Source organism: Mesoplodon mirus (genome assembly GCF_964341445.2).
Source record: "Mesoplodon mirus genome assembly, chromosome: 3".
In the NCBI taxonomy this organism is placed as follows: domain Eukaryota; kingdom Metazoa; phylum Chordata; class Mammalia; order Artiodactyla; family Ziphiidae; genus Mesoplodon; species Mesoplodon mirus.
In genome coordinates this window covers 114,352,879-114,367,072 of record NC_138978.1, presented here as the reverse complement: position 1 = coordinate 114,367,072, position 14,194 = coordinate 114,352,879, and the positions used below count along the sequence as shown (strand labels likewise).

Sequence of the window (14,194 nt, the reverse complement as noted above, 5' to 3'; positions counted from 1 at the left end):
TGCCGTGCGTGTGTGTGTGTTTTCCAGTAGTCTTGATGCCTGATTTTTGAGTTTGCTTAATGGTGGGGTTGAGTTGTAACTTGTTAGTCTTAGAGTGTCAACCCACTTAGGGTGTGTGAGGAAGGAAGAAGGATCTTTCACAGCAATGAATAGCCGTCTTTTTGCTGAGAGGGTAGGATTTCTGGATATTCTAATGCTTCTTATTTACTTCCCCATCTCAATCTTGGGAACATTGTCTTTCTCTTTCCAGCACAAGAAATGAGGTCATCTCCTTATTCCCCAACAAATGGGAGGGAATCAGGAATCAAAGACAAGGGAGAAGAATCCCTGTATCTCTGCACACAAGTTTTTCTTATTGCATTCATGAAAAATATCTCAGGAGTCGGTTCCTAAGGCATCTCATGGCCACCAAGGAAAAGCCCATCTGACAGAGAGCCAAACGACAACACAGGACGAAGAGTCAAGGCTTCTTTTAGCATGAATATATAGTGTGCTAGTAATCCTTCTGCTTTCTCTTCCCTTTCTCAGCAATTTCTAAACAGCTTAGGGAAAAAAACAAAACACAACAAAAAACGAAAAACTTTTCAAAGACGGGAATGCTTCCTTCAAACAGGAATACAGCCATCTTTCCTCGGACACTTTGGTTACAAACGAGAACTTTCCTGCTTTTAACTAATTTGAAGGCTGTGAGGAACACAGGCAGCAGATTTAGGATGTACCTTTGATTTCGTAAGTTGGAGAGGGGACGAAGACAAGAAAGAGTTAAAGTAACAGCGGGGGGCAGTGAAAAGAGTGAAGCACCCTTTTTTTTCCTTTCCTGGAGAAGCTGGGAGTGAGAGATAATCAGAGCCTAAAAAACACACTACTAAAGAGGTAATTAGGTAACTGGCGGAACTTAGTGTTCCCCAACTTTGCAGTTAGGGACTGAAGAGATGAGGGGATAAGCAAGAGGATGTGGACACGCCCGCACTGTTTCCGGTCCCGAGAACAGAGTGGAGGGCACATGGGCTGAGGCACACAGCCCCGAGCCCGGGGGGCTAGAAAGGGAGGGAGAAGGCCGACCAGTCCCACATACTCGCTTTCCTGTGAGCGCTGAAGAGAGGTTAAAATTTTGTGACAAGCTCTCTTTTCCTTCCCACACAGCAGGTTTTTTTGGGGGGTGGGGTGTTGTTTGTTGGTTTTTAAGAGGTGCGGGGCAACAGAAGGACAAAGGGGATGTTCCTGAACAGTAACAGCGGCACTCCCTGTCCTCCGCCCCGATCCTAAATTATTCTGGAGCTCTGAGATTGTTTTTCACACGACTTGCGATTTGTGAGTCGGAAATAAACAGTTGCCTCTAAATTAATTGCATTGGCTGAGGCTAGGCACGAAATTCCCTCATAAGCACATTTTCCTTTTACCTCAAAACATCGCTGGCACCCCAAAAGTATTCTTCGAAGGACTCCGGCCTCGGATAAATTTTAGGGGCAGCGAAGCCTTACTTCCTTTGGGCCCAAGGGAAGCCGCCCCACAGCCCCTCCGCCCCCTCCTCCTGGCCCTGCAGCGATGCACAACAACTATTTTCCCCGCCAGGAGCACACTGTGTCCACGCGCTGGTGCGACCTCACTGATTGGCCGGGCTCCTGGTAAACAAGGAACGGGCAGCCAATGGGAGGGCTGTGCACGAGGGCAGCACGAGCCTCCAGGCCAGCGCTCGCGTGGCCCTGCCTGCCGGGCTACTATATAGAGCAGTTTCCGGCTCTTAGTTGCACTCTCTTTTCCTCTCCTTAGGCGGTGTTCTTTTAGCCTTTCCGCAGAGATCCGGGGCTCTCTTCCAGCTGTTGGAGGAAAGAAAGAGTTTATTTTTCTCTTGAAATCCCTTGGCCTAAGCCGCAGCTTACAATTTTTGTGGACATTTTATCGAAACTTTAGTAGAGGATTGAAGAGTGAAATAATTTTAACTTAATGCTAAGGGTCCTTTGATTTGGGGTTCTGTTTTTCCTCCCTCGTTTTTAACTTTTAAGCCAACCCAGCCCGATTATGGTGATGTTCAAGAAGATCAAGTCTTTCGAGGTGGTCTTTAACGACCCCGAAAAGGTGTACGGCAGTGGGGAGAAGGTGGCTGGCCGGGTGATAGTGGAGGTGTGTGAAGTCACTGGAGTCAAAGCTGTCAGGATCCTGGCTTGCGGAATGGCCAAAGTCCTGTGGATGCAGGGATCCCAACAGTGCAAACAGACATTGAACTACCTGCGCTACGAAGACACGCTTCTCCTGGACGACCAGCCAACAGGTGAGTGACCCAGCTGTTTGCTGGAAGGTGAAAGCTGATTCGAGAAGAGAATTGATACGAATAAATGGAGCCTACAGTATAGATTCTAAGTTGCTCAGGTTGTGTGGTTTGCATTTTGTGTGGCTTCCTTATCTTTTTTAGTTTTAATTTGCAAACTCCTCCCACCCCCACCCAAAAAAGGGTGATGTGTGCAATTTCTTATGGTGCTGTGTTCTGTAGTTGATCCTGAGGGATGTTGTCTTAGCTATTGAAAGATTTTCTGTATGCATAACTTGTTTATTCTGTTTGCTTCCTGTTTGAGATGATAGTAGCTTAACTGTCCTGGTTGAGCCTTTGAGCACTGCAGGGCTTTGCAATTTTTTGGCCCAACGAAATGCATCAGAATCTCTCGTTTAATAACATAAGGGATGAAAATGGGGGTTCTACAATACTCTTGTGTGCTGCCCAAGAATTCCATATCGCACAGATGCATTTTAAGTGTAACAAGAAACCTAATGGCTACTCGCTTTTCTCTCCCTTCAGGTGAGAATGAGATGGTGATCATGAGACCTGGAAACAAATATGAATACAAGTTTGGTTTTGAGCTTCCTCAGGGGTATGTATCAGCTAAATGCATCTGTGGACTTATCTTCCCCTCCTTTGATCAGTTACTCTTCCTGGAGAGCATTTTTTAATTGTTTCTTTTTTCTTGATAAAGGCCTCTGGGAACATCTTTCAAAGGAAAATATGGGTGTGTAGACTACTGGGTGAAGGCTTTTCTTGATCGCCCCAGCCACCCAACTCAGGAGACAAAGACAAACTTTGAAGTGATGGATCTAGTGGATGTCAATACCCCTGATTTACTGGTGAGGTTCATTTTAAGATTCAATTTTTCTGGGTTTCAGAGATAATAAGTGTCTAGGGCATTAGAGTGAAGCCCCTCAGGGAATCAAGTCCTAAGTCATCAAGGTGGGAGGGAAAGCTGACTATTCTGAGTTAGCAGTGGAAAGGAAAGAGAAGCAGAGAAAGGATCTCTAGAAATTCTCAAAACGTTTTTCTCCTCCATCCTACATAGGCACCTGTGTCTGCTAAAAAGGAGAAGAAAGTTTCCTGCATGTTTATTCCTGATGGGCGGGTGTCCGTCTCTGCCCAAATAGACAGAAAAGGATTCTGTGAAGGTAAGGATTTAGTGCTTAAAATGGGAGACTATTAAAACAGGAACTGTGGGTTTGGGGGTGAGGGCAGGAGACAGGGACAGATGAAAAGTCATCAACTGTACTAAGCATCAGTTTTCATCTTTCTCATTGCTAGGTGATGAGATTAACATCCATGCTGACTTTGAGAATACAAGTTCCCGCATCGTGGTCCCCAAAGCAGCCATTGTAGCCCGCCATACTTACCTTGCCAATGGCCAAACCAAGATGCTGACGCAGAAGTTGTCATCGGTCAGAGGCAATCATATTATCTCAGGAACTTGCGCATCATGGCGTGGCAAGAGCCTTAGGGTGCAGAAGATCAGGCCTTCTATCTTGGGCTGCAACATCCTTCGAGTTGAATACTCCTTACTGGTGAGTGGGTGGGGCTGGAGAGAGAAATTGTTCATCTGTCAGAATAATAGTGATGTTTTCTCCAGATCTCCAGTCTAACGAACTGCCGTCTCCTTTTCTAGATCTATGTTAGCGTTCCTGGCTCCAAGAAAGTCATTCTTGACCTGCCCCTGGTAATTGGCAGCAGGTCAGGCCTCAGTAGCCGGACATCCAGCATGGCCAGCCGAACCAGTTCTGAGATGAGTTGGGTAGATCTAAACATCCCTGATACCCCAGAAGGTGAGCTAGACCTAATGTCTGTTCTTCCTCTCTGGCCTGCTTGGATTTGTAAAATTGGTGATGGTCAAGCATTCCTTGGCCAGGCTTCTTATCCCCATACTTTCTCTCCCTAGCTCCTCCTTGCTATATGGATATCATTCCTGAAGATCACCGATTGGAGAGCCCCACTACTCCTCTGCTAGATGACACAGATGGTTCTCAAGACAGCCCTATTTTTATGTATGCTCCTGAGTTCAAGTTCATGCCACCACCTACTTACACTGAGGTGAGAATTGTCATTTTACCACTGCATTTGCCCTAAGCCTACTATAGGAAGTTGACTTGGAGGGATTGCTAAACTGGGTTGTTCTTTTAGTTCTTACCCAAACTAAAATGTTTTCTTTCTTCCTCCCAGGTGGATCCCTGCATCCTCAACAACAATGTGCAGTGAGCATGTGGAAGAAAAGAAGCAGCTGTACCTACTTGTTTCTTTTCATCTCTCTTCCCGGACTCGTACTTTTTTAGAGACTCAGCAGTCTCTACAGTGGGGTACCGGTCCACCGCAGCCTCTGACTCTCCAGTGTAGGAGGTGATCAGCATGCGATCTCCTGGGCTTTAATGGGTGCGCACTCGTCCTCAGCCAGTGAGATGTGATACGGGGTATTTTACTGGATGGGTTTAAAAACATACTAGAAAAATTCAAGCCAATCCCATTTTCTTAAATCTCTTTGAAAATTGAGGCATTTTCGGTTGTTTTGAATAAGGGGTAGAAATGGCCTCCTGGCATGGTCTTCCCAGTGTTTTATGGAGGGGATTATAGATTGGTATAACAATAGACCTTGAACCTCTGCCATGTAGAGGAGAGCCAATTTAGCAAACTAGGAAAATGAAAAGGAAAAAAATCACGGCCAAGACTTTGGGAAAAGGATGTTCTTAAAATCGTTGCTCCCCTTTGTTTGTACACTTATAGAAAAAAAAAAAAAAAACCCTCCAGAGCTGATTTGGTTTGGACTTTGGAGTGAGCTTCCCATGTGAATTAAAGGGAAGAAGCTCAAAGGTTGTCTTTGTTCAGAAAGTACTTTAATCGGGTGTAAAGCGGTAGTAATTGTGCCCCACCAAAGGTCTTAAAAGCCATTTTTAGAGCCTATTGCACTGTGTTCTCCTGTTGGCAAACGTTTTCACGTGGGAGAATGTGTTTTTCTTTCCGTGTGACTCCTTGGAATTGATTCTGAGGTGATGTTCTTAGCACTTTAGTTTGTGTCAAATTTGGGATTTTTTTCCTTTCTCAAGTGTAAGCTAAAACTGGTCTACTATGTCTCTAGGGGTAAGCACAATGACAAAAAAAAAAAAAAAAAGTGTTACTGCTTTTGAGACTTTGTCCCAGTGTACAGAATTCTGCAATTCTGACACTCTAATTATATGAGAAGGGTTGCTGCTATCAGCCTTGCCCACTGTGACTTCTGCAAACCCAAGGAGGAACTCTAGATCAAAATGCCCCAACACTGTGATTAGAGCATCCAGATGTTGCCATGAGAAACTAGAGGGCAGGTCTTCACAAAAGCTGTGCGGGCTCCCTTCCTGCCCAGTGTTAGGAGACAGGGATGTTGACAGCCCCTCTCTCACTGCAGCCTCTAGCACTTGCTCAGTCTCCCTCAGCCTTAGCACTTTGTTCACTGTCCTGTGTCAGAGCACTGAGCTCTATCTTCCCTTTCCTGAGAAAGTATGTGGGCTGAAGGTGGTTTCATTTTTTTTGTTGTTTTTTAATTGTATATCTTTTTGTATGACAAAAACTATATTTTGTACTTAACCAGATATATTTTTTCACCCCAGGTGGGGGTATTCTTTGTAAAAAATAAATAAATAAAATAAAGTTTTTTTTAATGGAAAAAAAGTTTGTTTTCTTGTCTCTGAGATGGTGTTGAAGACATTATTAGAAAGAAAATGTGCCCAAAGGAGCTTTCCCCCTACTTCACAATTCACATTGTTGAAAACCCTGTAGAGAAAACATTTCCTATTGACCGAAATGAATATAGTCAGAATGCGGGTTGGTGGGGTGAAGAGGGAAGGAATTTGAGCTACATTGTCTTTTGTCGAATTCACTGAAGAACTGTAGTGGGATCTTCTGGTGGTCCAAGCTAGTTTTCTACATCTATAGTTAATCATTACTAAATTCCTTCAACTTCGGAGTGCATGAAGCTTTGATTTTTGTTTTGTTTAATGAGCTCTTGAAATACAGGGAAATGAAGTTTGTGAGGGGATTTGGAAGGAAAAGGTTATGGGTCTTTTTCATAATTTGGTTTCATCATAGTTTCTTCCCAGTATAAGCCTGGTTTATATGGATTTAGAGTTATGACCATCAAGTTATTTGAAGGCAGCTACTGGTTTTTTTTTTTTTAAACATTTATTTATTTTATTTGGTTGTGCCGGGTCTTAGTTGCTGCATGTGGGCTCCTTAGTTGTGGCATGTGAACTCTTAGTTGCAGCATGCATGTGGGATCTAGTTCCCTGTCCAGGGATTGAACCCCAGGCCCCCTGCATTGGGAGCACGGAGTCTTAGCCACTGTGCCACCAGGGAAGTCCCCAGCTACCATTTTTTATCTCTGCAGCTCCCATTACAGTTCGTATCCAAGTACACGATCATAACCTAGTAAATGTTTGCTGAATATTCAAACCAACCCTCATTCCTTACGATATGCTTCAGCAGTTTCTGTTACTTCCTTGTAGAGTAATAACAGATTGATGGCGCAATTCCACCTCTAATTGAAATGATTTTTATTATTCCGAAAGAAGTGACTAGTGATGAGAAACCCTGAGATGGCAGAGGTTAGCGTACGTTCTGATTTCTGGTTCATTTAAATCTTTGCAGACAAATCTAGTCCTAGCCCTTATTTGGGGGTTGGCTTTTCTATGGACCTCCACATAGTAATTCCAGACCTCAAGCTCTTGGAAGTTCATAAAATCAATGTAAATTGAACAGAAAGTAGGATTGAAAAGATTCTTTTCCACTTCAATCTTTGTCTGCATCTATCTTTCATTCACAGCAGCTCTTTTGCTTTCTCCTGGCCGTTGTCGTTTTTTTTTTTTTTTTACCAAGGTGTCAGTCTCTAGCTCTGCTGCCACGGTGACTGTGACCTTTACTCTCACCTCTGCCTCCTTTCCTTACCTGTTCAAGAATTTAGTGCCTCCGCCCTTTTTCAACTCTGTGACCAGGAAACTAAGTCAAAGTTGATGGAAAAGTTTTTCTGGAGCTTGTTTTGCAGGGACTGGAGGGATAGAGCAAGGACAAGAGCAGGCCAGAGGGCAGGACAAAGAGATGGAGAGACCATGGAGCACAAAAGCCTGGTTGTTTGTGTATACAGCCTGGCTACTGGTACGTGATATGAGAAGGGGATGGGGAGGGTAGATAACTTACACCCAAGGTCTGATAGAGATTTGATCCTTGAAGGGCCAGAACATATGCACCACCTACTGATACCCTAATACCTCAAATCCAGCACTGTCCAACAGAACTTTCTGTAATGATGGAAAAGTTCTATATTTGCCCTAATACGGTAGCCACTATCCACATGTGACTAATGAGCTCTGAAATGTGGCTACTCTTCCTGATGAACTGACTTTATTTCTGTTTATTTTAAATTTAGTTAGTTCCCTGTGACTAGTGACTATCATATTGAACAGCACAGCAAAATCTGAGGAAGGAAGGAAGCATCTATAGCTGTTCACCCAGAGGAAATGCATCCCTCCCTTAGAGCACAAAAGTCTCCACTGGACTTCCTTTTGCCTTCAATACACAACTTCTACCCCACCCCAGGACATCTGCACATAGGCTTGCTTTAAGTACTCTTCCTTAGGTCCCGGCCCAGCTGTTTCTCCACTTAAGTGGGTGGATATCCCACTTAAGTGGGATAGAGGAAGATAAAGGAAGAAGAGACTTCCTTTCCTTTGCTCTTCTCATATGCCTTTTAATTTTTAAAGAGCTATAACCTACATGTACAGCCATTTGAGGAGATCCAGTTCTTGGTATCATTTATTCATTAGGCCCAATCTGGTATAGGAAGATCTGAGAGAAGACAGAAAGAAAACTAAAGAGAGAAAAGAGCTAGAGAAAGTAAAATTAACAAGGAAAGAACAGATACTTCCACAACCAGGATCCTTGGCTACCTTGATAACTCTGAACAGACTGGAAAAACAAGGATATAACTTGGGTTGAGGCATCGGGAGGGAAAAGTATGGAGAGAAGATCTGACCAAACACCTGGTCAACAAAAAACAATCACCTAAGAGCTGAAGGTTATGAAGTGGGGTAAAAGAGTTACTTTTGCCCAGTTCTTTCAGTAGTATACAGACCCCTTCCTAGTATTCTTTCCTCGGACTATCTCTAGGTGATGGAATGCATAAGATGGCTAAGGAAAATGTTTTACTGACCCTCTGATGGCCCCTGTCCCAAGCATCCTGACCTCAGTAGTTCTGGAGTGGAAAGAAAGAAACTTTTGTCCCATTCTCTGTTCTGACCCTACATTCACTTCCATTTCCAAAGCTGAAAAACTCCCTCTCAGAGATGACTGCAGAACCAGGGCTGCAGGTCCTGGCCCAATAGGTGAGTCTATAGCCTAGAAAAAGTTCGGGGATCAGCCTCCCTATACTATTAAGGAGAAATAGTATAGTGTGGTAATTAAACACAATACCAACTGGAGTCAAACGATCTAAATTCAAATCCTACTTCCACCACTTTACTAGCTGTATGACCTTGCAACTTGTTTAACCTTCTCTGTGCTACAGTTTATCTGTAAAATGGGAAAGAGTAATAGTAACTACCTTAGAAGTGAGGATTTTAAAAATATATGTGGGGAGGGGAGTCGCCATGGCGGCGGCGGGAGCACATGTGGCGGCTTCGGGGCCCACGTGGTGGCTGGTGGGGCTGCAGAAGGAAGACGCTTCCCGCCCGCGCCCCAACCTGTGAAAAGGGGTCATGCCCGCTCCTCCCGGCACCGTGCCTTCATTTCCGGCCGCCCCGCGCGGTTTATCCCCACCTTCTCAGTGATGATTGAGGCTGGATTTTCATCACTTTCAGTTATTTCCAGAATGCAGCCACTTTAGCCAGTTCTGGGGGAGAACACTGAACCCGCCTTCCTGGATGTTCCCAGCCACAGACTGTGATCCACATCCAGCGAGGAAACTCCACTCTTTGTGCAACTACTAAGTGGCTATTGACTGGCTTCTGACCAACAGAATACAGCAAGTCATGGGAGGCAATGGAAAAAATGATGTGACTGAACCAGAATATCCATGATGCTTTAGAGATCAGTGACCTTTGAAGACGTGTTTGTAGAACTCAACTCACAAAGAGTGGGACCTGCTGGACACATTGCAGAGAAATAGGTACATAGATGTGATGCTGGAGGACATCCATTGTCTCATCTTCTGGCAAAAATCGTGACCATTAAAAGCAAGAAATAATATCCAGGCAAGTCATTTTCCTGGTGGTCCAATGTAGCTGTAAGAAAATAGTAAAGTTCTTTAAGTGTGAACCCTGGTCATCCACATGTGAAACCTGGGAATGAGGAAAAATGAAAGACATTCTCACACAAAAGCTGAAGGAGTTCAGTACCATAATACCTACCCTTCAAGAAATGCTAAAGGGAGTACTGGAGGATGCCAGTAACTTGAGGCCATATGAAAATATAAATTTCTCTGATAAAGTGTTCCAGGACTGACACCCTCCTCAACCCCAGCACCTATAACACGGATTTGATTGAACTAACCTGGTGATGCACCTGCTTCCCAACTAGGATGTGACATCTAATTTCTCACTGTCTTCAGCTCCTGTGTTCATGGCTTGCCTCAGCATATTGGAGACACTTATATGGTTCCTCAGTGAGTTGTGTGCCTTCCAAGGCCAACCACTTGGTGACAAAAACATAACTTCTTTACTTCTTTTGTGAATACGTGGCCTCACAAAGACTGAAATATTTAGTGAAAACGTACTAAGGACATAATTTCTTTTTCACTCCCTGACCTACACTCTTAGTCACAGAGGCATGTGGTAAAACAACAGGGAATCACGGTCATGGTCATGACTTGGCTGGGTCAAGTTCTAGGCCATGTGGGAAGACTCCTCTCTCCTCTGAGAAGAGACTTCTGCTTCAACTAACAGGGAGCAGCTGCTCTTATGGTCTGAACTGAAACCCCATAAATTCATATGTTGAAGTCCAGACCCTAGTACTTCAGAATGTGACTGTATTTGGAAACAGGGCCTTAAGAGAGGTGATGAAGTTAAAATGAGGTCATATGGCTGGGCCCTAACCCAATGTGCTGGTGCCCCTATAAAAAGAGAAGATTAGGACACAGACACGCACACTCAGCTCATAGAGGAAAGTCCATGTGAGGACACAGCAAGAATGTGGCCAGGGGCTTCCCTGGTGGTACAGTGGTTAAGAATCCGCCTGCCAATGCAGGGAACACGGGTTCAAGCCCTGGTCCGGGAAGATCCACATGCCGCGGAGCAACTAAGCCCGTGCGCCACAACTACTGCACCTGCGCTCTAGAGCCCGTGAGCCACAACTACGGAAGCCCATGCACCTAGAGCCCTTGCTCCGCAATAAGAGAAGCCACTGCAATGAGGAACCTGCGTGCAGCAACGAAGACCCAACAGAGCCAAAAATAAATAAAATAAAATAAATTTTTTTAATTAAATGAAAAAAAAAAAAGAATGCGGCCATCTGCAAGCAAGGGACGGAGGCCTCAGAAGAAACTAAACCTGTGGACACCTTGATCTTGGACTCAAAGCCTCCAGAACTGTGAGAAAATTAATTAAGCCTCCCAGTCAGTGGCATTTTGTTCTGACAACCCTAGCAAACTAATACAGCTTTATTTCTCCTCAAAAAAAAAGTATGTGTATATATATATATATATATATATATATATATATATATATATATATACGAAGTGTTAGAACAATGGCGAAGTTATTGTGCTTGTTATCTAAAATAAAAGAGGAGGCATATTCACCACCACTAACTTGATTAGCTCACTCCCAGGCATGTCCCCAAATTTGTTCCTCCTCTCTGACCTATCATAAGTAACACCACTCTCTCTTTGCTCCTCTTGATTCCCTTCCTGTGTTGGGGGAGCAAAACAGTCTGAGAAGAGGTCAGTGTACAGAAGCTGACTCAACCTGTAGTTAATTTTGTGGTGGGAGAGGTGGCCCACTACTGGGACTCCCACCCCCGGGCCAGGACAGGCCTTCTGCACACCCCCATGGTATAGCTCTGGGACCACTAGAGTTTTCTCTCTCATACTCCCAGCGTGCTTCACAGGCCTCTGGAGTAACTCTATCACCTTCTGGGAATTAATTAATTGGGCTTTCTTAACTTTTCAGTATACAACTCCAGGGGAAAGCTTCCCACCATCTGGAGTGATAATCTGAGAAACAGAGAGTGCTGTTTGTGACACTACAAAGAACTGTCAGACTCCTTATTTGAAGGTATTGCATCTCATTTGATTTATTTCCCTGAGGTGGGCTAGACTGAGTAGCACAAAAGCCAGTGGAGGTGAGCCCCACTGATGAGGCCCAATTTAGCCTATTTAGGCTATGCCTGTCTTGTCCTGACCTTTCCCTTGGTGTGACTCTGCTGTACTTTCTATGGAGCCCGTTATGAAAAGGATGGACAGACTGAAGACTGGGATTTTTCTGACTACCAACTGATTGGTCATCTCCAGGCCATGGAGTGATGGAAGAAGGAAGAGGAAAGGCAGAACATGGGGACAGAATTGTGACACCCATGGGCCTTGAGTCCTGGAATGTCAAGCAAGGTCCATTCTCATTCCCTGTTGGGTGATGGAGCTGCTGACCACCTCTCCAAGTCAATCAGATGGTCGGTAAACAGGTTCGTGGAAATGTCTGGCTGGGTACCCAGCTAAGATATTTTTAACCTCTTGGACAGTTGGACAGGGGAAGGATTTCAGTTGCTGGGAGGGGAGGTGGGGTTCAGGAGCGTGAGAACTGTGTTTCCCTTATATGGTTCTGTGGCTAAAGACCCCTCCCTCTCCAGTTTAACTGTCTAAATTCTGACTTCCTCCTTCATCTATCCAGACTTACAGCTTCCTTCCTTCATCTCCTGTTCTCCCATTTCTCTCCATGCGTGGGCTTTCATGCTTGTCTCATCTTCCAACTCTGAGGAATCTTTGGTTTCTGTTCCAGACCCCAATGTTTTTAGCTCCATATCCCTGATCCCAAGATCAGGGAAAAGGTGGTTGGGCAGGGACCAATGGCTCCTTCTCTCCCGCTGGAGAAAGGTGTCACCTGCCATTGGTACCCAAAGGCTTCTCTTCAGTTCTACCTCCCCAAGCTGTCCTGCAGGAGAGCTCCATTCTCCCCTGTAACCTCATGAAGCTCACTGCCCCCAGCTCTTGGGAACAGAATTTGAGACCTTGGAAGCCCAGATTTGGGCCACATACACCTTTGGGAAGTGGAAGAAATGTTGATAGAGGTCAGAGGCAGCAAACTGAGGGTCCATAGGTGGAATCAGCTTGCAGGCATTTAGAAACTTGTACAGCTTCTTCCTAAATATTTGAATTGGTTGTAAACATTAAAAAACCAGATCTCACTAAAATCTATTGTTCTGGCTTCCCTTAAAAAGCAGCCACATTTGGTAACACTGATCCCACATTCCTTCATGGCATCAACCTGCTAGAGCTAAAAGGGTCAGGCAGACTTATATCTGCCAGTTCTCACCACTCCCTATTGCATTACACTCACCTGCTTCACTCATTTATACCCTTGGCTCTTGTCTGGTGTCAAGGTTTTTGCCTTAGGTTGTCACCTCTGCTCTAAGTAGAGCTTCTCAAATATTTCCTCTGAAGGACCCCTAAGATTAGGGAAACTGAATTTTCCCCCGAGCTTCTGGAACAGTCCAAAGTAGCCTGTCACAAGCCAGAAATGTCTTTGAAGTACCCGTTTTATGTTTAAAAAGTGCAAATTTTGATTCACACTGCATAATATATTTGTGTAAATTTAGTATAAGAATAATTTATCTTCCCCCAGCAAATCTTAAAAGTAAAATTGACATTCTGGAAGATGTGTAGTCTGTGGCTCCAAATATTCCTCACCATATCACCCATTGATAACCTAATTTAAGTAGCATAATGCTAAAGACGTGAGGCAAAGAGAGACATGGAGAGGAAGACGTGGTTAGAGAGTCAGAAAAGGAAAGGAATCTGAAAGACAATAAGAATGAGTATGAGTGACAAGCTCTCTTTCTGGCTCTTAGCCACCCCTCCTGACCTGGCCCAGTCCAGCTCCTGAGAAGTTTATAAACATCCCTGATAGCTCCGGACAGGTGTTAGAATGGTGGCTCAGGATGCAAAGCAAGTCTCAAAACAGGAGCCAAGTAAGGAAGAGGTGAGGGGCCAAGAGCATCCAAGTATGGTCAGACAAGAAAGACTGTCCAAGGGCCAAGAGAGAGGCTTGGAGACAGGAAGCAGAGGGCTGAGAAAAGGACCGGTCAGCATTTGTCCTTCCTCTCACTGAGGCCATCTTTGTTTCACATCTTCTTACCACCCCTGCCCGCGAAAAATGAGGTAAAAGAGTTACCTTGACCTCCTTAGATGAGGGAATTTCCCCTCTAGAATGGCTACTTCTCTGGCCATAGCAGAGCATAAGGAGGATGAGTACCAGGGCTTCTTTCCCTGTCCACATGGGATTTCATCTATTCTCTCCAGGATAGGAAATATCACAGATCTGTGTCTGTGACTCAGGTTAGTTTGTCCCCCCCATCCTTTTGGGTAAGGCAAAGACAGGTCTAACCTCCTTCCTATTCTATCACTATTAAGGCTGCCCTGAGTGTAACAGAGAACGTAAGAGAGAGGATTTGGATATTTCTCCTTGTCTATTTTATACCAAGGGAAATGGAATTAGAGAATGGAGAAGACTCAAGGAGAGGCAGGGGTCCAAGTCTTGGGAACCTCAGCCCATAGCTGAGAATCCCGGGAGGAGGAGAGGTTTGAGAATGGAGAACAGTCCCAGAGTCAGAGGTCACCGGGGCATAGCCCCTCCCTGCATTGGTCAGGACTGGGTCTGAGGAATCCCTGGATTCCTTCCCCCCAAATTTTGGGTGCCCAGGGTGCCCACTTAGCCTCTCAGG

General features: G+C 44.8%; 1 protein-coding gene across 1 annotated transcript; it reads left to right on the top strand.

Annotated features, from left to right (window-relative positions):
- The first annotated feature begins 1,747 nt into the window (after positions 1 to 1,747).
- On the top strand, positions 1,748 to 5,944 carry TXNIP (thioredoxin interacting protein). The gene is made up of 8 exons (XM_082615359.1): positions 1,748 to 2,269; positions 2,792 to 2,864; positions 2,967 to 3,114; positions 3,324 to 3,426; positions 3,560 to 3,816; positions 3,918 to 4,074; positions 4,188 to 4,339; positions 4,469 to 5,944. The coding sequence occupies exons 1-8, from the start codon at positions 2,020 to 2,022 to the stop codon at positions 4,502 to 4,504; spliced, it is 1,176 nt and encodes a 391-aa protein (XP_082471485.1). The 5' UTR covers positions 1,748 to 2,019; the 3' UTR covers positions 4,505 to 5,944.
- The last annotated feature ends 8,250 nt before the right edge of the window (positions 5,945 to 14,194 follow it).

Bases quoted from the DNA above. Each gene is read 5' to 3' on its own strand.
- TXNIP (XM_082615359.1), top strand. From the start codon at position 2,020: ATGGTGATGTTCAAGAAGATCAAGTCTTTCGAGGTGGTCTTTAACGAC. The intron at 3,115-3,323 runs GTGAGGTTCATT...CATCCTACATAG, and splicing joins TCAATACCCCTGATTTACTG to GCACCTGTGTCTGCTAAAAA. The intron at 4,340-4,468 runs GTGAGAATTGTC...TCTTCCTCCCAG, and splicing joins CACCACCTACTTACACTGAG to GTGGATCCCTGCATCCTCAA.